The sequence below is a fragment of the Rhodamnia argentea genome, chromosome 3 (genome assembly GCF_020921035.1).
Source record: "Rhodamnia argentea isolate NSW1041297 chromosome 3, ASM2092103v1, whole genome shotgun sequence".
Classification (NCBI taxonomy): domain Eukaryota; kingdom Viridiplantae; phylum Streptophyta; class Magnoliopsida; order Myrtales; family Myrtaceae; genus Rhodamnia; species Rhodamnia argentea.
In genome coordinates, this window is record NC_063152.1 from 13340960 (window position 1) to 13362556 (window position 21597).

Genomic DNA, 21597 nt, shown 5'->3' on the forward strand with positions numbered 1-21597 from the left:
AGCTTGCAAATCGGAATCAACGGAAGGAACATCCTTGACAACCTGGAAGCCCCCTAAAAACCAAGCTTTTAAGGTTAACATTGATGGAGCTTTCTTACCCGGTTCGAGGGAAGGCTCTATCGCATGGCTCTATCGCGATTCCACCGGCCGACCGATAAACGGAGGGGCGAAGACAGTGGTTGCTTCATCGGCCATCATGGTCGAAGCCCTCACTTTAGTCGAAGCTTTGAGGTGCAATCTTTCTCTCCAATCTAAAGAAGTCGAAGCTCTAGATGTTGGAGGACTATCTCGGTTTGATGAAGTGCAAATAGAGACAAACCGTCAACCCCTTGTGGAAGCCCTCTCATGCCCACTCACAACCGTGTGGGAAATTCACATGCCAATCGGAAGATGCAAGGATATTTTAGTCCATTTTCCTAAGTGTCGGGTATCCTATGTGTCAAGAGAAGCTAATTAGATTGCAGATTGGATAGCTAAAAATCATAGGAAAAATGTATTACCTCGGGATTAGGTTTCCTCTCCCCCTTTTGCTCTTTGGGATTTACTTTGTCTTGAAGCCCACCTGTCGGGCTCCTTTGCTTTGAGTTAGGTTTTAATGAAAAGTTTATTATGACAAAAAAAAAAGGTTATGAAATTTCTTGGTACGGATTTAGGTTGAGATTTTTCGAAACCTATCGATTGGGCTTGGGTTGAATTACATGCGAATCCAGCCAAATCGAATCATGCAAATTTCTTTGGCGCAAATGAAAAAACAACAATTATAGGAATTTGGGTCAGACAGCAGTACAACTTCAACGTCCACTCGAACACCAAAGGGCACATACGTAAATTCGACTCCACTCGGTAGGCTTTTATGTTTCGGCGCAGATCGTCGGCCTGGCTGGGCATTTTCCCCGAAGAGAATCATAAATCGCGCCGGGTTAACGCGAGATTGGAGTAGGAGCTGTGAACGCCGAGCGCCGCCTGAACCCGCCCGAGTCGATTCGGCTTGAGCGTTGCCTGAGCCGCGATGGTACGTTGCTTCTGTGATCTCTTCGTTTGTTCGTGGATGATTCGCTCTCCGTCGTCTCCGCGTCGTCTCTGATTGACCCGAAACGGGGTTCGGTGTGTTTGGGAATCAGTTCGAGTTGGAGGCATCTTTCTCTTCTGCAAAACCCTAACCTAACCACTCTTGGCTGCGATTACGTGGGAGTCTCGATGCGTGTGGTTTCCACAATTTCGTTTTGAACTTCTTGTCGCAGGCTTTGCTTCATTACCGGAAGGAGTGTTGTTAATTATGAAGTTTCTGGTCTGCCTCTTGCTGATAATGTCCATCTCGGATCGTGTGAATTGTGCTAATGTTGTCTCGCGAGGAACTTCTGGTTGTCCCGTCGGAATTTGGGGTTCCTCCGTTTGGCCCTGAATTCTGGTTGGCTTATAACTTGTAATAGTGCAGTAGTGATAAGGCACAACTTGGTTTCGCCTGTAGTACTCAGACATGGATATTTTTGTATTTGATAATATCATTGCATTCTTGGATGGTGGCAGTTTGAGTATGTTTCTATCCAAGATGATCTTCTTTCACACGTGGGAAGTTGCTGAGAAAGAGAATAATTCTTGGTTTTAATTTTGTGGTCAATCAATCTGACAATTGGGTTCCTTCTGATGGGTGTCCCCGCAAATAGGAGCTGAAATTCAAATAGGAGCTGAAAGTGAATTTCCTCGTGCTACGCATTCAAAATTGTGCTATTGCAGAGTTAATAGCAGGGATTGCTAATTTGTTTATATTTCCGTCATCTACAAAGGACACATTTTGCTGCTGAATGGCGTTGTTCTTAATAATTCTGGTTACTAATGTTTGCTTACCTCTCCAACACCTATTAACGATAACTCAGAAGTCTTTTTTTCTGTTTAAGAAAAAAAAAAAAACACTTGCTAGTCGCTTGTGGAGAACTCAGAAAACGCGATTTCCCTCAGAAGTCGGAACCAAAATTATCAGCTGAACTGTTTAACTTCCATACTGATGAGAGTTTAGATTCAGTTGCAGTGTTTCGCTTTTACAGTCAGCTTCATGCTATGTCACTTATATATATTTCCCGGATAAACCTTTCTATCTAACAACTAGCTGGCATTATGTTCAGGCTGATCCTGAGCTAGAAGCAATTAGACAGAGAAGAATGCAGGAGCTTATGGCTCAAGGTGGGATGGTAATGACCTTGATTAGAACTGTATCTCAATTGTGTTTTAGTTGTGGATTATTCTTTTTCATTTGTTATTGAATCCCATGCACATAACAGGGAAATCAGCATAACCCTGAACAGCAGAAAGCCCAGGATGAAGCAAAGAGGTTACTATAGTGAATTATCGGTTTCTTTATTTCTTCAGATTTGGCATTCTGAGCATTATTTGGACTAAGACTTCCAACAAAATATTTTAGGGAGGCAGATGAAAGACGGCAAATGATGCTTAGTCAAATTTTGTCATCTGAAGCACGAGAAAGGCGTAAGTTCAAAAAGCATTTTCATTGAACAATATGCTTGGTATGGAAGGGTTCTGGTGTTTTTTCGATTAGTTTCTTCTCCTCTGGACTATTATCTGTTAGAGGCTTGAGTTTTACTTTGTATTGGAAGCTGCAGGTGGCCTGGATAAGCCCCCCACCTGGTCTGTGTTTTCTTAGACCAGTCATCCATTTGTATGTTATGCTACTGTTCAAATTAGGATATCTCGATTTCTAGATTTTCTCCTTTTTCCTCTAGATTTTTTTTTTTAACAGATACTTAGGGCTCATAGACAATTATTCCTCCTCCTCCTCGTCATCATCTCTCTCTCTCTCAATGTGTATGTGTGTGTGTGTTCGTGAGGTCAGGCTGTCATCAAGAAGATCCCTCTCATGTTAGACAGCTTGAAATGCAGAATCTATTTGCTATTTGATGAAAATGTTTGCAATTTTTTCAGCAAACAAAGTGCAGTGATTGCTTATGGTAAAAATGCATTCTGAGATTCCTGATGTTTGGGAAGCCAAAGTTGAAGGAGAACCATGGAAAAGGCACTTTTATCATGTGCATTTGAGAACACAGATATATGAGTGAAATAGGGAAGAAGATATGGATAGAGATCATGTCAGGGGAAAAGGAAGGGAATAGAGGAGATGAGGGCCATGAGAGATAACTAAGCACTGAAGTCTACTCTTCAATTCTGCTGCTGCCACTTTTTGTTTTTTGTGGGTCAAAGCTGCTGCCACTTCATCTGCAGCTATTTTTATGTCTGTCAAACACAAAAGCTAACTATCTTCTAAGTAACTGACACCTAACAAATCTAAAATAAATAACGTTTAAGTCCATCACCCAACTTCTTTTCAAATCCCTGAAACCTCATCCTCAAGGATTAGCCTTCATTTCTTCTTCAATTTGCTGTGGGTTAGTTGAGAATCTGTGATTACACTCACAATCTACTTATCAAAGCAATTTCAAGAATTGACCATTTCAACTCTTGAATTTTTTTGCAAGTTGCACCGCTTCAACTCTAGTTCACTGTTTTGACCAACATAAAAAAAAAAAGAAGGATCACGGGTTCATTGTTAATTTTCTTTGTGAGTTTCCATGGCTCTTCAGGCGTTGTTGCCATTCTTCCTGGCAAACAGCAATTCCTTCAACTCAAAACTCCCATATGGCAAGTCTTTGGGAACACCAAAATGGAGGAAAGGAAGTCATTACATGAGAATTGGTGTCTCTTTAGACACCTTCAAGCCTAAATCCACACAATTTGTACTAGCTCTGAGATAATAGCTGTGAGATAGAGAACTGAAATCTACTCTGTTGTGATAACTTTTATTTTAGGCAACCTAGAAAGCTAACATTTGACGTACCATAGGCATAGCACCACATTTTATTGTTGGCTATTTGCATGAAAGGATATACAAATAGATGTTCTATACTGTGTAAAAGATACACAAGATATCAAGTCAATGTTCTTCATTTATCATTTGGGGTTGAAGAAAAGACCCTGACAAGGGTAATGAACAATGATTTTCAGAAGAAGCTATGATCTTTGCATTTCTCTTCATGTGAATACTTGAAATGCATATCGACAAAGATATGCACTTCATGAGAAATCATATCCAAGAAATTATCAAACTGTGGTACTTTGATGTGGCGTGGGTAGTAAAGTGAGGTGTCTTAACCTCTTCTTTAAATTTTGCATTCAATTTAATGGAAATGGAACATATTGGAAAAAATAAAAAATTTTGTGTATGGTCGCTTCTCACCGCCAAGGGCTTGTTTTCATGTAATTTAAAGATGTCAGATGATGGTGGGTGACTACTTCTTTTGAAAAACCATACTAGACCTCATTGGTTTGATTAAGGATGTCATCTGGGCAGTTTTGTCGTTCCTTTTGAATTCTTTGAAAATCTTCAGAATCTAAGATGTATACTTTAGAAGCAGTTGCTCCTGGTTGAAGATTTAAATCAAGAAAGTGTGAGTTCTTGTTATATGTATCAAAGCCTAGCAGCTGTAGGAAAGTCTCTTTTACCAGCAAGAAAAATACTTACGTCAGCGGGGAGGAAAATCTTTGAAGAATGCTGGGAAATGGCTATCTAGTCTCTAATGCATTTGGTAGTTGCATATCTACTTGTCGATGTGGGTAGACATCTGAACTTGCTCTAACGTTATCTGATATTCACTTGTCTGATTTTTGGACCCTAAGTTGCACGATGATATGTACAACTTTGTCACTGGTTTTTTGCGGGTCAGGTGACTGGATCTCACACCGCTTAAAGATGTCACTTCACTTTGTTACATCACAGATAACAATTCTTTTAAGTCTCTAGCTGCCCTTGAAATTTCTCTTTTTGAAAGTTATTTTGATCTGTACAGTAACTGTCTGGAGATTGAAGGATATTATTTTGTGGGGGGCCATTGTGGAGGATTGAGATGTAGGCATGTTACCGAGTAAATGAGGTTATATCTGTTGTGAACTAATTAAAGAATAGACTTCTTGCCTGGTAGCTGCTATGAACAAATGGGAGATGTATGTCCGAGCTTTCTCACTTTCACTTCCTTTTAACTGCTGTAATTTGGACAGTTGCTAGAATTGCATTGGTGAAGCCTGAGAAGGCCAGAGGTGTTGAAGATGTTGTACTGCGTGCCGCTCAAATGGGTCAGATAGTTGAGAAGGTATGGCTGAGGCTTCTTGGTCAGATGACTTCGTTCCATTATGTTATCAAATCTTTTGTGAATTACAGAAAGCTTGTGTGTTAGGTTTCTGAAGAGAGACTCATATCACTGCTGGAACAGATTAACACCCAGACAACTAAGCAGACAAAAGTCACTGTAAGTTCCTTTCTTGTCTTCTTTGTGCTGTGTTTGTGAATCAAAGGATTAGTTTCAAGGTGTGAGTAACGAGAATAGTTAAGCTTGACGTTGCTTTGGTTGATGATTTTGTCCCAGATCCAGAGGCGTCGTAATGTCCTCGAGGATGATGATTAGCGGAGATCTGAAGAATCGAGAGTAGTTCTTGCCTGTACCTTGTGATTAATTTGACTTCGAGACTTTTGCCTTACCTGTAATGGTCTAGCCAGTTGTATTTTAAATACATTCCCTCCTGTAATGATCTAGCCAGTTGCTTTGGTCCAAACCCTCCTGCAGTTTGAATTGACTTCAATACGGTGAATACTATAGATGAGATATTCTCCGAACGTTTAAGGGAGGACAACATAGAAGAGTGTATAATGGTCTTCGAAGTAAAGAAAGCTGTCTTACTAGGATTATGCATTGCCTGTTGTGGATTTGCAGGATCATCTGAGGTGGTCGTGTTGGGCACTTGGCAATAAGTCATATTATTAGGCTAGATATTTCTTTTGCATGTTTATTGTTGAAGTGGTTGTTAAGTGGTGGCAAAATGGGTCATGTACCCGACTTTTGATCTCACATTCATTGGATGGGTTCAACTTTTGTGAAGTGGGTCAAGATAGGTTCGAACAGGTGAAAGCCCACAGGGTATGGGTCACGATGGATTTAAAATGAACCGACAGAGGTGAACTGTGGAGGGGGCAATGGTAGACTATGTAGCACGGACACTCCTTTGGGGAGGTTTTTTGCGTGTCGGACACTCCGCCGTGTCCGACACGCTCCGGACACAGCCGGACACGCTCGGACACGCGGTCAACGCGTGTCCAAGCGTGGACACTTGGTCAGCGTAACAGACACGCGAGGGACTCGCGTGTCCGGGGGTAAGATGGGAAAATTCTTAGTGATGTCAAAGAAACCCCAAATCTGACCTAATTTTCTTTTCACCCTCAAGCCTCTGCCTCTGTCCACTCTCTCTAGTCGCGATTATCCTCTGTCTCGTTCTCTCTCGCGGCTTTCTCATCCGTCGACTTTGACTCCCTTCGACGCCCACGGCTCGTAGCCTTGTGGTCGCCGGCCTCGCCCGAGGTTCTCAACTCACGATCCTCACTCCTCAACTCGCCACTAAGTTCTGGATTGGTGAGGCCGTGTCCTCGGCTCGCGTTGTTAGTTCGCCTCGCCGGCCTTGGGCACTCGGCTCGCCTCCTCTCGGTCCTCGCGATTGTCTCCCTCGCTTGTCGCCGTTGTCACTCAAGAAAGTTCGTTTCTTTGCACACGAAAACCGGGTAAATTTCTTGGTTTTGATTCCAATAATTACTGTGGATTATTAGATTATTAGTAAAGGTTTGCGAATAGCGTTGTGTTGTAAAATACATTGTAGCCGATTCTTTTGTAAATATTTGTGTTCGTTCTTTCCCAAACAAGAAATTGTAGAATAATGAGATGTCGGTTGGATTTAGATACTTGTTTCCTGTCATTTGTCATTGCAGTTCATTTTCCTAAGTCAAACGGCTTAATACACGTATATTCATGAGCGAGAAGATGAATATCTCGGAGGTTCAGCTTTTTACTTCTTTTGTCTTGTTCACTCCAATCCGACCTTTTCCTAGCATTTTGTTTGTAATGAAGAACTAATGAGAAGATGGAGAGGATTTAGCAGATGTGAAGATCTACCGTGTGACGGAACCCATTCATCGTGAATTTCAATTCTTTGATCGAGTCGAGGTTTTCATTCTTAAAAAATGATGGAGAGAGAGACTAGGATTGCATCTTATTTGCGATTTTCGCCCGCTTGTTCAGGTTTTATAGTGCAACACTTCATGTATCCGTCAAGCTTTATATCTTGTGTGAAATGCCATTACCTACTTCCCATTTGTAAGGTGATTTCGTATGTTGCTACGATCCTCTGGAGATTTATGGTTCCTTGCTTTGCTCATTGGAATTGGTAAGCTGTGGTTTTAGGTCCGCAATCGGTATTGGTTGTATGGAGATTGGGGTTGCTTTTTTGTGATGTGTTTGAATTTCAACAAACTTAGCAGTATGGAGATTAGGGCTGCGTTTTGCAACCGTTATTGGCCATCCGAATGTACTTTTTTATGACCAACTCCATCCGATTGCGCCTTCCTTTGTTTTCTCTGCCAAAATAATAGTTCAATGTTAATGGAACTGAATCTTAAGTCTTATATGCAGCTCTAGTCATTTTCACCGCCACTTAGCAGTGCTTGTGCTTGTGGAATGCTTTGTTTTTTGCCATCACTCTGTTGAATTTATAGTTCTTGTGATTGTATTTTTTGTAGAGTAATATCAATCATGGACAGTAGCACTTCCAGCATACAACCACTTACATCCACCAATGGAGAATTAAATAAACCATTGTGGAGGTATGTTACTAGGTTGGTTGAACATGACAATGCGGGTGGGAATTGCTCTTGGAAATGTAATTTTTGTGAAAAGGATTTTAAGAGTTCATACACGAGAGTTAGGGCCCATTTGTTGATGATAGGTCGAAAAGGGATTGCAAAATGCCGAAAAGTAGAAAAAAAAGATCTTTTGGAGATGGAAAGATTAGATGAAGGAGTCAATGTTAGATTAAGGAGTAATGTGCCAAGAAATGTGCCTTTGCCCCCTTCTAGTTTTTCAGCTACTAGTGGTAATGTTGATAGGATAGATTCATCCTTTGACTCTAGGAAAAGAAAGATTGGAAGTGGGAGTGGGAGTAAAGGATCCATTGAGAATGCATTCAACATGACTCAACGGGAACATTTGGATCATGAGATTGCTAGGATGTTTTATTCGGCGGGCTTGCCGTTTAATCTAGCAAGGAATCCTTACTTTCAATCTGCTTTCACATATGCCGCTAATCACAACATTGCGGGGTATGTCCCACCGAAATATAATATTTTGAGGACTGCTTTGTTGCAAAAAGAGAAGAAAAATATTGAGAGCTTGTGTGTACCTTTCAGAAACATGTGGAAGGAAAAGGGTGTAAGTATTGTGAGTGATGGATGGAGTGACTCACAAAGGAGATCACTAATTAACTTTATGGCGGTGTCGGATGGAAATGCTATGTTTATAAAGTCAGTTGATTGTTCGGAAGAAAGGAAGGACATGCATTTCATTTTCAACTTAATGAAAGAAGTAATCAATGAAGTCGGGCATGACAATGTAGTCCAAGTCATTACGGATAATGCTTCAAATTGTAAGGCTGCGGGACAACTCATTGAGAATGAATTTCCATCTATTGTTTGGACTCCTTGTGTGGTGCATACCCTTAATCTAGCTTTGAAGAACATTTGTGCCGCAAAGAATGTGGAGACCAATCAAGTTGTATATGAGGAGTGTAGTTGGATTACAAAGATTGTTGATGATGTTATGCAAATAAAAAATTTCATTATGAACCATTCTATGAGATTGGTAATATACAACGAGTTTGTTCCCTTGAAGTTACTTTCCGTGGCGGATACCCGTTTTGCTTCAATGGTTGTGATGCTTAGGAGGTTCAAGTTGATAAAAAGTGGTCTTCAAAACATGGTTATTTGTGAGAAATGGAGCATCTATCGAGATGATAATCAAGGGAGGGCTAGGTTTGTCAAGGAGAAGTTGTTGGATGATCTTTGGTGGGATTCAATTGATTACATACTTTCCTTCACGGCTCCCATTTATAATATGCTTAGAATTTGTGACACCGACATGCCTTGTCTTCACTTGGTTTATGATATGTGGGATTCGATGATTGAAAAAGTGAAGAAAGCTATATATATGCATGAAGTGAAAAGCTTAGACGAGGAGTCTACATTTTATGAGGTGGTTCATGCAATTCTTTTGGATCGTTGGAGTAAGAACAACACTCCACTTCATTGCTTGGCACATTCGTTGAATCCTAAGTAAGTTCTATACTCATATGAGATTATTATTATATTAGTTTCTTTTTTTGATATGATAATATAATACTTCTTTTACTTATTTTGTTTTGTTGAATAAGGTTTTATAGTGATCAATGACTCAATGAAGATCCGACTCGAGTTTCTCCATACAAGGATTATGATATTAACCTACAAAGAAAGAAATGCATGAGGAAATACTTTCCTACGGAGGATGAGCGTCGAAAGGTGAATAAGGAGTATCTAGACTTTGCATCCAAAAGTGGGCACTTTCAAGACTATGACTCCATTCAAGAGCGGTATACTATGGATCCTAAGGATTGGTGGTTTGATCATGGTGCATGTACACCTATGCTTCAAAGTATAGCTTTAAAGCTTCTTGCTCAACCTTCTTCTTCATCTTGTGCCGAGAGGAATTGGAGTACTTACTCCTTTATAAACTCAGCGAGAAGAAACAAGATGATCCCAAGACGTGCAGAAGATTTGGTTTTCATTCATAGCAATCTTCGTCTTCTATCAAGAAAAAAGCCACAATATTTCGAAGGAGAGACCAAGATGTGGGATATTGGCGGAGATGCGTTTGATACGTTTGAAGATGTTCGGGTGCTTGAAGTTGCGAGTCTTTCACTTGATGAGCCAGATATAGAATCCGTCATTTTGTCAGAAGAAGCGGATCACGTAGATGAATGACTTTTTGTTGTATTTGATGATGAAATGGGGTTTGTTTTTTGTTTTCCACTTGTGGTTAATTGTTAAATTTAATGGTGGAATTTATGGATTGTATTTTTTTCCCCTCCAAGTTTTATGGAGTATTTGAATGAAATGTAGTTCTTCAACTTGTAGCGTTTGAGGAAATTTGGGAATGACCCAATTCATTTAATTGTTGCTTGTATTTTATCTTACTACATGCATTTTTAAGCCCCTACAGTAGTGAGGGGAGGAATTCCCATATTTTTCCGTTATGTGCTCTGCATCTTATGATCCAACATATATTAGGAACTCAATGTTGAACATATTTATTCAAGTTCTTTTTTAACTTTGAAGTTTGGCAATTGTGGATTGCTGGAGCATTGTGGTTTTGCTTGGAACAAAATTTGGACGGTTGATGACAACCCTCTACCCTTGCGATACTTACTTCTTCCTTCTTCTTTTTTTTATCTAGTTTTTGACTAACATTTTTCATCAACATTTTTCTAGAATATGTTGTGGTCTTATGAGCTTGAAGCTACTATGTAGGGTCATCGAGCAGTTTTACGGTTTTACTTTTACCGCAAAGCAATTATATCTGAATGTCAAATATGAAATAGCTATGACATTTAGACATATGGTGATGTTTTTTTTTTTTTTTGGGTAAGGGACATATTGTGATGTTTGGAGTTGATAAAAATAATAATTTATTATGTATATATAAAAATATACATTTAATATATAACGTGTCCCAGCGTGTCGGAATTCTCTATTTTTTGAGAAATCACGTATCGGCGTGTCGTGTCGTATCGTGTCCCGTGTCCCGTGTCGTGTTGGTGCTACATAGATGGTAGACCACCACTGCGAAGGTCGACAGCGCCCCCAATAGCTCACAGCCCTCCGCACGACCTTCCCTCTCTCTCTGGAGCATAAACTAATTTTGAGGCTGCCAACCTCGAGAAAGATGCATTTGAGATGTGAGGTCGCGGCCCCTGTAAAAGTCGAGCTTGGGGACCTCTCGGGAAGGCCCTTCTTGAGCGTGACATGGCTCAAGGAGATAGAACCGAAACAGAAATGAGACAAGGATGGTCCATGGGTAGCTCGGCGACTGCTTGACGATGGAAAAGGCTCAATGGCCGGGCGACGGTGGAGGCTCGCAAGTGGTTGTGCTTAGTGAATGTTGGTCTTAAGATTTTGATTTTTTGTTTGGAATATGTTTATCAGAAGTCTTAAAACTTGTTACGAAACTGTAATTAACTCATAAAACTTGTAAAAAGTGCAATTTGGTCTTAAAATTTGTCAAATTGATTCAATCGAGGTCTTTCGTTAATTTCGTTCAATTTATCTAACGAAAAATGCTGATGAGGCCTTTTTGAATGTTTTTTATTTCCTACATGACGATGACGTGACTAAAGCGATGTCGTTTTGGTCCGAATCTAATTTTTAATATATATTTTTAAAATTAACTTATAAATCAGCTAAAATAAAAAATACAATTAAAAAAAATGACGTTGGCAACATTCCAATCAAATGATCTGTGGCTGCCAATATATCTCTGGACAATGATCGGCGACGCTTGCCCGATCCGAACGAGGGCCAGCGGGCCCTCGCTTGAGGACGGTGAGGGTCGTCGGCCTTCGCCGACCACATCCCCACCATCGGTGGCCCTTTCCGGCGGTGATGGGGTGACGGCGGCGAGGATTGCGTCTTTGATTCTAGTTTTTGCTTTTTTTTTAAAAAAAATTAGCTTATCTTTTCAATTAATTCAAATAAAAACTATATCAAAAATTAGATTCGGACAAAACGACGTCGTTTTAGTCATGTCATTGCCACATAGAAGAGAGAAAACATTAAAAAAAGGCCACATTGATAATTTTTCATTAACCAAGTTGAATGTAATTAACGGGAAAACTTGATTGCACTAATTTGACAAGTTTTAAGACTTGATTGCACTTTTTGCAAGTTTGAGGATTCAGTTGTACTTTTGTCACAAGATTAGGCCTTCTAATGAACATATTGCTGGGAGTACTATGTTTGGGCGTTTTCGAAAATGAGGGGAAATGATGTTCATGATCACATCATAAAAAGTTAGTATTGGGCTTAAAATAGGTTAAATGAATCGGTAACTCGATATAGATTTTGGATGGGTTGTGATGTTGAATCTTACTCATATTAAGGATCCGTTTGTTTAATAAAAAATGAATGATTTAGAAAACATTTTCATAGAAACTTTCATTTTGTACAAGTTATTTTTTTTTATAATTTTTAGAAAAAAATTGTCCACATCATTTATTTTCACAAAACAAATGGAGCCCGGACAAGACAAAAACAATTATATTTAGTATTTTAAATAATTATCTTATGCGGAAATAACGATGATGACAAGAAATGCCCTAGAGGGTTAGCTTAACAAAAACGTAACTGATTAGAATCCAAGATTCACAAGATATTCAATGTGGGAAAATGAAAACAACCGTCCTCCTCAGCTTTAAAATTTCTGACTTGCAAGCTCTCATCTCCCTATAAAACCAAAGCTTGTAAGGAGAAGAAATTCTGGGCATATCCAAACTGTATGGTCCTAGCACGTATGAAGAACTTTTTATGTATGACACTTCGTTTTGAATGCCTCAGAGAATGGTCGTGAAGAAGGCAAAATGTAGATGCGTAATTTGATCATTTATGTTTTTTAAAATAATATTTACTTTCTTGTTGTATTTTCCTAAATTACTAACAAGTGATTTTGCTTAGGAACTTATTGCCAGATTACTTTCACAGAGTATTGTAATGTGCAGAAGTAACTTAGGGTTAGTGAACCTTGATGTCTTAGAGATTTCAGGGAAGGGGTTGTTATGGATGGCTTGCCTTACCCCTAATCCTTTCTAACGAGCTTAATGTTGGATATTTCTACGATTTGTGTATTATTCAATTGTTTTGTAACGGCTTTAATGGTAATTATGGCTGCAATCAATGCAAACAATTTGAAACGGCCTTGTATCGTTGATTTGATTTGTTTCTGTATTATCTCTCTTCCTTATTTGCCTATAAAGAGAATTTTCTATTACAATAGAAACATATCAAAATAAAAGATATTCCTTTATTTCTTTCCCTTCATTAGCTGAGTTTTACTATAACGTCATTGATTATGTTCCCTCTATTTATTCTGTGTGGAATATAAGGGAAGATCTGTTGTATTTTAGGAGGATAGCCACTACAGCCTTACGCATTAAGTTTCATACTCTGAGATGTGAAATTATTCTTAAGGATAATGCTTGCATGCCTAAGATATTCTCATTCTTATTTTTCCATCTTCTCCAACGCACTTATTTTCAGACAACAATCTTAAGGATAGTCCCTACGGGTTCTCAAACTGAACCTACTATCTTTACCACTGATGCTGCTGCCATCGCCACTACTAATCCAGTTGCACTGTCATCTTTGCCACAAAGTTATATGCCAAACCATTTCCGGACATATCAAAGATTGAATTTTTTTTTTATGACAACAACTTCAAAAAATGGCAAGAAAGAGTTTTCTCTATACGTGCATGGAGTCGCTTTCGCACTTGTGGAGCCCAAACCAATTGATAATAATATGCAAAAAAAAAAAAAAAAATGGATACACGCTAACTAGGTATGTAGACACACAATTATTAGTACGATTTCTAATTAATTGTTTGATGTCTACTGTTCATACAAAGAAGCAAAACAAATATAGGACTCCATGACAACAAAGTACACTGCCGAATATGTGGGTAGACAGAAGTTTGTGATCAGAAATTATTATCGATGGGAAATGTATGATGATAAGGAAGTCAAGATGCAAATCAATGAATATCATAAGCTGGTGGAGGACTTGAAGGCAGAAAACATCAATTTACAAGAACAATTTATTGTGGGAGTGCTGATTGAAAAGCTGATAGAATCTTGGAATGACTACAAGCAACAACTAAAGCACAAAGACAAGCAACTGTTACTAAAAGATCTGCTTGTGCATATCATCATTGAAGAAACAACCCGCAAGGAGACCAAGGCTGCCAGGGCTAAGCAGATTGCTACAAGGGCAAATTTGGTGCATGGTAAACCTCAATATAGCCAAAATAGGTATAATAACAAAAGATCTGATTACAAACCTTCAAAAAGAATGGATCTTGCTTTGTTTGTGGGAAACCATGTCATCATGGAGCCCAGTGTAGAAAAAGAATAATGGAAAATGACAATCTTGCTAAACCAAAAGCCAATCTATTTGAATTAAATGACTCTAATGATATAACTACTGCGGTCATTTCCCAACCCAACATTGTGGCCAATGTGGAAGAATGGGCGGTAGATTCAGGTGCTACCAGACATATTTTTGCAAATGAAAATGAGTTTTCCTCCTATAGTCCAAGAGGAGAAGGAGAAGAGGTTATTTATCTTGGCGATTTGAGAACTACCCAAGTCCTTCGCTAAGGGAAAGTTCTTCTCAAGCTCACATCCGGCAAGACGTTGGCACCGAACGATGTATCGCAGGTCCCTAATATATGGGCAAACCTGGTTCCGTAGCTCTCTTGGGAAAGGCTGGGCTGAAGGTGTCATTCAAATTTGACAAGACTGTAATGATAAAAAATAATGTCTTCATGGGAAAGGGTTATTGCCATTTATGGTTTTTTTGTTGTAAATGTTTCCAATGTTATCAATGAAAATGCTACTTCTTCTGCTTATTTGGTTAAACCTATTGACTTATGGCATGATAGATTAGGACATATTAGTGTTCCTTATGCTAAGAAAATGTAAAAACAAGGTTTAATTTTTTGGATTAAAAACACATGTTTTAATAAATGCATTGTATGTGCTAAAACAGAATTAACTAAAAAGCCTTGTATTTTTTGGACAAAAAAAAAAGCCTTGTATTTCCGTAAATAGAGAATTTAAATTATTGAGCTTAATTCATACTGATTTAGGTGCTTTAAAACAAACTATGACTAGAGGAGGTAAACAATATTATGTGATTTTTATTGAGGATTATTCTAAATTTTCTAAAGTTTATTTGCTTAGGCATAAAAATGAAGCTTTTGATACGTTATATATATATGGCTGAAGTAGATAACCCATTGAATAAAAACATAAAACGACTTAGATCAGATATACATGGTGAATATGTCTTGCTTAATTTATTTTTTCTTGAAAAAGAAGGAATGATTCATGAAACCACTGCTCTGTATTCTCTAGAATCAAATGATGTAGCTGAAAGGAAAATTAGGACAATAAAATGATGAATTATATATGCTTGTCAGTTCTAAAGCTCCTAATAATTTTTTGGGAGAAGCCAAATTGTCTGCTTGTCACATCCAAAATAGAATACCTTATAAAAAAAATAGTAAAATGCCTTATGAATTATGGAAGGGTTATTGTCTTAATTTGAAGTATTTGAAAGTGTGGGGATGCCTCGCAGGTTATGCTTCCTAGTCCTAAGAAAAGAAAAATAAGCTCTATGACATCTGAATGCATGTTTATTGATTATGCAAAACATGGTGCTGCATATCGATTTCTTGTATTGAAAAGTGTTGTGCTTGACAGCAATATAGTTGTTAAGACAAAGAATGCATAATTTTTAAACATATTTTTTTGTTGAGAACTGATACTATTTGTCATACACCTTTTCATAAAAATGATTTTGAAAAATCAATTGATGAACTGAGAAGCAGTAAAAGACCAAGGAAAGAAACCTCTTTTGGAGATGATTTTTATACTAATCTCGTTGATAATGATCCTTTAACCTATTTTGAAGCAATTTTTTCTAGAGAAAGCAGTTTTTGGAAAGAAGCAATAAAAATTGAGATTGATTTTATTTTACAAAATCAAACTTGGAAATTGGTTGATTTGCTACAAGGTGCAATATTGATTGGTTGTAAATGGATTTTTGAAAGAAAATTTAATCTTGATGGTTTCATTGATAAATATAGAGCAACACTAATTGCAAAAGGTTTTATTTAAAACAAAATGCTGATTATTTGATGCCTTTGCTCCAGTAACTAAAATTTCATCTATTCTGTTTTGATTGCTTTAGCCTCTATTTACAAACTTCTTATTCACCAAATGGATGTTAAAATTGAATGGTGATTAGAAGAAGATATTTACATGGTTCAACCCGAGGGCTGTATTGTTCTTGGTCAAGAAAATAAAGTTTATAAATTCCTTAAATCTTTGAATGGATTACAGCAAGCACTAAAGTAATGGCACGAGAAATTTGATCAAGATCTAGTTAATAATGAATTTTCTTCTATTGGAGTTGATAAGTGCGTGTACACAAAAACTGTTTATGGTGAATCTATGATTATGAGCTTATATGTTGATGGCATGCTTATTTTTGGTACATGCATTAATGTTGTGGATGAAACAAAGTGTTTCTTGACTCCTAAATTTGATATGAGGGACTAGAGAAGCTACTCTTATTTTGGGTGTTAAAATCATAAGAGGTTATGGTGGCCTAATGCTTACTCAAGAGCATTATATAGAGAGAGGCTACTTAAAAAATATGGACACTTTGATATTACAACTATAGGCACCCCTTATGATGCTAATACTCAATGGTTGCGTTTGATCGTTAAGATTTCTAGCCAGGATGACATTGGATAGGATATGATATGATATGATATGATATGATATGAAATCTAGAGATTTTGTCATATCCTGTCCATTGTTTGGTGAATCATAGTAATAAAGCCGAATATATTCATATCCCATTATGTTCATGTTTGGTATTTATATATATCGATGTAAATAAATTTGAAATGCACAAACAAAAACTATAAGAATCTCTCATAATTCACTGCGAACTCTAGTAAGAGAAAATATGATCATTCCCATTTGCAACTACGAAAGATACATAGGAGAAGGAGAGTTCTATATTTTTTTAAAAATTTCATTGCCCTACATTTTTCGAGAATTCGAAAGAACATTTCAAGTTCGAATTTGTCCATTTAAAATTTGGATTCTTCTACTTCATTTTTATTTACTTATTTTTTATTTTCATATAATTTTTTTCATTTTTTTTATTCTTTTCCATCATTTCTTAATAAAATATTTATTAAATAATAAACTATACTACCCCAAAATCCTTCTTTGAACTCACCCAATATTTTGACCAAAAAAAACTCACCCACTAAAAAATCCTTCAATTTGTAATGACATATATATGAAGTGTGTGTGTATGTGTACAGAATATATATTGTAAAGTAGAAAGAAACTAAAATTTATAAATATATGGGAAAGAATAAAAAATTATTTTAAATTTTAAATAGTCAAATATAATTCATATTTAATTATTATTCTAATTTTATTTTTTTAAGAATTTTTTTATTTGAGAAAAAAATAGCTTTTATACTATGAACATAAGAAATCTTATCTACCTTTATCCTACCTCTCTCATGGGATAATTTTATCCAAGCTACATTCTTTTATATCCCACTTTGTCCAGTCCTAGGCGATAGCCAAACACAAGATAGGATAAATTTTATCCTATCCCGACTTTCATCCCGACCACTAAACGCAGCCAAGTAGTAAAAAATAAAGGAGATAATGTGGCTCGATCCGAGTATGCTAAGATTATTAAGAGTCTGATGCATTTGATGAACTACACTCCACTTGATATAGCTTATGTTGTATGTAGACTAAGCAGATACACACAAAATCTCAAACGTGATCATTGGACCGCCTTGAGCCGAGTAATGAAATATCTTAGAGGAACTATAAACTATGGTATTTTATATAGTGAATTTCCCACTGCATTAGGAGGATAAAAGTGATATGAACTCGGGTTTTGATTCGGATGAGACAAAATCCACCAGCGGATATGTGTTCACCCATGGTGGAGTAGTTGTAACTTGAAAATCCTCCATGGAGTTAGATTGTGGCTCTAGAACTAGCTAGCAATGAGGCCGAGCGGTTAAGAAACCTATTAGCAGATATTCCGTTAGGAATGAAACTGGTACCTTCTATTTCTACACATTGTGATTGCCAAGTAGTAATAGCCATTGTTGACACTTGATTTTTAATCGCCTTTTCCTTTAATTTTATTTTCTAAAAATCATCAAAAATTCACAAAAAATAAAATAAAAATTAAAAAATCAACATTGGAAGCCTTGGCCAAGCATAAGGAACCAATTTTGAACAAAAAATAATTTTTCATATTTTTCACATTTTTTTAATATTTTCGAAAAATAGGAAAATATTAGAAAATTCATAAAAATTACTTTTCGAGGTCACAAAAATACACAAAAATGTCCAATATTTTTATTTTAATTCCCTTTTCATATTGGCCTCATAAAAAGTTGAAAATTGAATCCAATTTTAGGTGTTTCTTCATAATGCCTAGAGTTGAATTTGCATAAAAAATACCAATTGAGTCTTTTTATTTGCAATTTTTGCACATTTTAGGTCTAGACATTCATTTGTAGTCCCTTTGAACTTCAATTTGATCAATTGCACCCTCAATTACACGGATTGCACAAATTGGGTAAGAATTCCCAAAATTTTTGCAATTTAGTCCCTAGGATTTCAAATTCTTAAAATTACTTTTAACCTAGGGACTATCGTGGCAAAATTAGACCTTCCCTATAGGTTTTCATATGTCCTGAATTGATTGGAATGGGTCTCATAGTCCAATTTGGTCAAATTGACATCCAATTGAATATTTCCCTAATTTGGGCAATTGAAAAATTTGGGGCTTTTGTGCAAATTGATAGGAACTTTTGGGTAAAATTGCATTTTTATATAATATCTAGGCCCCTAAGTCCAATTTTGAGGTTTAATTGCAAAAATTCCTAGTAAATTTTGTTTAATTTCGAAAATTAAGGAAAATTCACTATCTGAACCGGTTCGGACCGGTCTGATCGCCGGTCGGACCGGTAGAATCGGTCCAAAACGGTGTTGTCGTCTTCCCCGTAACGACCGTGCATATGAACAGTACTTGAGCGAATTTTAACGAGCAAATTGATGGGGCAATCGGCGATAATTAGATCGATTGACCTGGTCGTTTTATTCTTCGGGTAACTACCCGTCGATTGAGCCCAACCTCGGAGCCAATGGTCGCCGGAGGAGCTCCGGCGAGCCAGTCAAAGTCCCGGCCATACGAAAAAGTCAACATTCTGCAAATCGGGTGCAATTCGCGCGTAATCAACATCACCGGAGCACTAAACGGAGTCCAACGGAATTGTGTTCCGTTCTTGACGCCGTTTGGACCATTTGGCACGCTCGAGCACGTGCGGAGGAAGCTCGGCTAGCTCACACCCGACGCGCACAAATTCGAAAGTTGGTATAAATAGCCGGGAAGCTTCGCGAATCAAGGAGGGGAGGCTCATTGTGCTCACGAGATCCAACGGAATAGAGAGAGAGTGAGCTAGAGAGAGGAGAGAGTTCCTAGGCGACGCCTTTGCCGAAGCTCCGAGCTCGGATCGTGCACCGCTCGCCCGATCAGTCCAAGTCATATTGAGCTGCGAAACCAAGTTTAGAAGCTCGCTTTCAACTTCAGGAAGCGATCGCGCCGAGCTAGTTAACCCGCAACCTCCAAAACAGGCAAGTCGAACTCTCGATCTTAGCTCTGCACTTCCATGGCATCGTATCGTCCCGAGCACGATTCTTGAAATTGATATGTGTGTTTTTGTTCTGGAGCATTGCCGACCACATCCGTACTTTCATTTTGCATCGATTTTCTATGAAATCGCATAATTGAGTCGTCCAAGCTCCAACACCATAGCTTGAGCTGTCGAAGCCGGCCTAGACAATTCTAGGTCATGCGAGCTCAATCCGAGCTCGAGGTAAGCATCTAGAACTCCTATTCGTGCAATTGTGTGAAGGAATTGATCTATCTTGCTCTGTGATGTGCGATTGAGTTACGCAATGTCGTTACGTGCGAAGCTTATTACTCAAGATCTAGCGGGTGAAATGGATTGATTTTTGGATATGTTAGTCCGGAGGTCGAGGCGAGTCGAGCGGTAGTGGTTTCATGTCAATCCGGTGAGATCTCACTGTTAGATCTCGCCGGAGCTTCTCAGCCGTTCATCCGCTCGTCGGCGAGAGGTTGAAGACGATGATGTGGCGCAGCCAACGTGTCAAAGTCCAGGTGGCGTCGTGCGATTGGTCCAAGGCGTCGCCGACTTAGCTTAGTCGTTGGCGCGAAAAAGCCGAGTCGGATCTGATCCAACGATCACCATAAATAGCTAGATTTGATTCTGGACCGTTGGATAGTATTTTTGTATTTTCGGAATTTTGTTTATTAGCTAGAAAATAGAATAATGCAAAAACGGTGGCGTTTTATGTAAGGCGTGCGGCGTTGTTTTAGTCTTAGGGGAAGTGAACGGCCCAGATTGAATCTAGGTTAGATCGTAGCCGTCCATGCTTTTAATTGATGCGGCGTCGTTCGGGGGACAGGGATAAATGCGTCGTCGTTTTAGGTATAAATGAAGCGAACGGCCTGGATTACATTTGGTTTTTGAATCGTGGCCGTTCATTTGTTAAGTTGCGCGACGTCGTTTTAGAGTAAAGAGATCAACGGCCCAGATTAGAACTAGGTTAGATCGCGGCCGTCCATTCGATTAAGAAGCACGGTGTCGTTTTTGAATAGATAGACTGGAACGTCGTCGTTTCGCTCTGGCGAAGGCCGACGGCCGAGATCGATTCCGGGATTGATCTCGACCATCCATTCATTTTCTTTAATTCCGAATATTAGAAATCAGATTTAGAAAATCCAAAAAATGTATAGAAATGAGTAAAAAATAGAATGCGGTGTCGTTTTTTATGCCAAGCGAGTCTACGGGCGGTCGGATCGGGTTGACCGGCCGTTGAACTATTTGACCCGGTCCAGAAATATTAATAAAAAATAAATAAAAATAGATAAAATTTCCAAAATATCCAAAAAAATTCCAAAAATACTTAGAAAATTCATAAAAATACCCTGATTTTCCCAAAAAATTTCTAAAAATTTCTAGATCTATTCGGGACTCATAAAGTCTGGATCGAAAATTTTTGAGACTTCGAGGGTCGATTAGTGTCGACCGGGAAAATTCCCAATTTTTGTAAAATAAATAAAAAATTCAAAAAAATTAGAAAAATTAGAAAAATTCTAGAAAATCACAAAAATGGGAAATGGCCACATTCAACTGGCCCGACCCCGATTTTGTGATTTTCGGGTCCCGAACCCCAAAAAAGACCATTCTACCCCTCCGGGCCTTCCGCCCCAAATTTTCCCGAACCACCTTGAAACCCAAAACTCGATATTTACGTGGGTCGATAGGGCCGTATTAGACTTGTTCGCTTGATTGATGGATTGAATTGATTGCAATTATTTTGATATTGCATTAAATTTTTTGACTGTGATTGATTAGAATAGTAAAATTCCCATCCGCATGAATACCTTAAGATCGTTAGGGCCTACCTCACCCGAAAATCCATCTGCATGAACTCGTAGGTTAGAAAATCACTCAACATCGGTAACCGAAAGGGCGTCAATGTGAATCTTGGCGTGACCAAGTCCCCGGACCCAAAAATCTCTGGTTTTCGCGGAACCGAACGGTTTCTCCCGATCGCTTGGTAGGGTTTTCCGATCATACCCTCCAATAAATTGATCGGTGGCGACTCCATATTGCATGTACACATTGCACATGCCACCCGACCACACTAAGGTCGATCTCGATATTTGATAAATTTTCTCCGACATCGCGATTCGAGTAA

General features: G+C 38.3%; 2 protein-coding genes across 5 annotated transcripts; both read left to right on the forward strand.

Annotated features, from left to right (window-relative positions):
- Window positions 1–853: 853 nt before the first annotated feature.
- On the forward strand, window positions 854–5844 carry LOC115757032 (DNA-binding protein DDB_G0278111). Of its 4 annotated transcripts, none has more exons than XM_030697110.2 (8): window positions 854–1012; window positions 2121–2186; window positions 2274–2326; window positions 2417–2481; window positions 5062–5153; window positions 5238–5309; window positions 5427–5575; window positions 5615–5844. In XM_030697110.2, the coding sequence occupies exons 1-7, from the start codon at window positions 1010–1012 to the stop codon at window positions 5463–5465; spliced, it is 390 nt and encodes a 129-aa protein (XP_030552970.1). In that variant the 5' UTR covers window positions 854–1009; the 3' UTR covers window positions 5466–5575; window positions 5615–5844. The 4 variants fall into 4 exon arrangements, with proteins under 4 accessions (XP_030552970.1, XP_030552971.1, XP_048132583.1 ...); XM_030697111.2 differs by having other exon boundaries at window positions 855–1012; window positions 2277–2326; XM_048276626.1 differs by having other exon boundaries at window positions 880–1011; window positions 2078–2186.
- Window positions 5845–7880: 2036 nt separating this feature from the next.
- Window positions 7881–10029, forward strand: LOC115757031. The gene is made up of 2 exons (XM_030697109.2): window positions 7881–9208; window positions 9307–10029. The coding sequence occupies exons 1-2, from the start codon at window positions 7881–7883 to the stop codon at window positions 9323–9325; spliced, it is 1347 nt and encodes a 448-aa protein (XP_030552969.2). The 3' UTR covers window positions 9326–10029.
- Window positions 10030–21597: the final 11568 nt, after the last annotated feature.

What these genes read in the sequence shown, in the direction of transcription:
- LOC115757032 (XM_048276626.1), top strand. An exon ending in ATCTGAAGCACGAGAAAGGC is followed by an intron (nt 2,482 to 5,061) that starts GTAAGTTCAAAA and finishes TAATTTGGACAG; the next exon opens with TTGCTAGAATTGCATTGGTG. An exon ending in TGGGTCAGATAGTTGAGAAG is followed by an intron (nt 5,154 to 5,237) that starts GTATGGCTGAGG and finishes CTTGTGTGTTAG; the next exon opens with GTTTCTGAAGAGAGACTCAT.
- LOC115757031 (XM_030697109.2), top strand. Translation starts at nt 7,881, where the DNA reads ATGGAAAGATTAGATGAAGGAGTCAATGTTAGATTAAGGAGTAATGTG.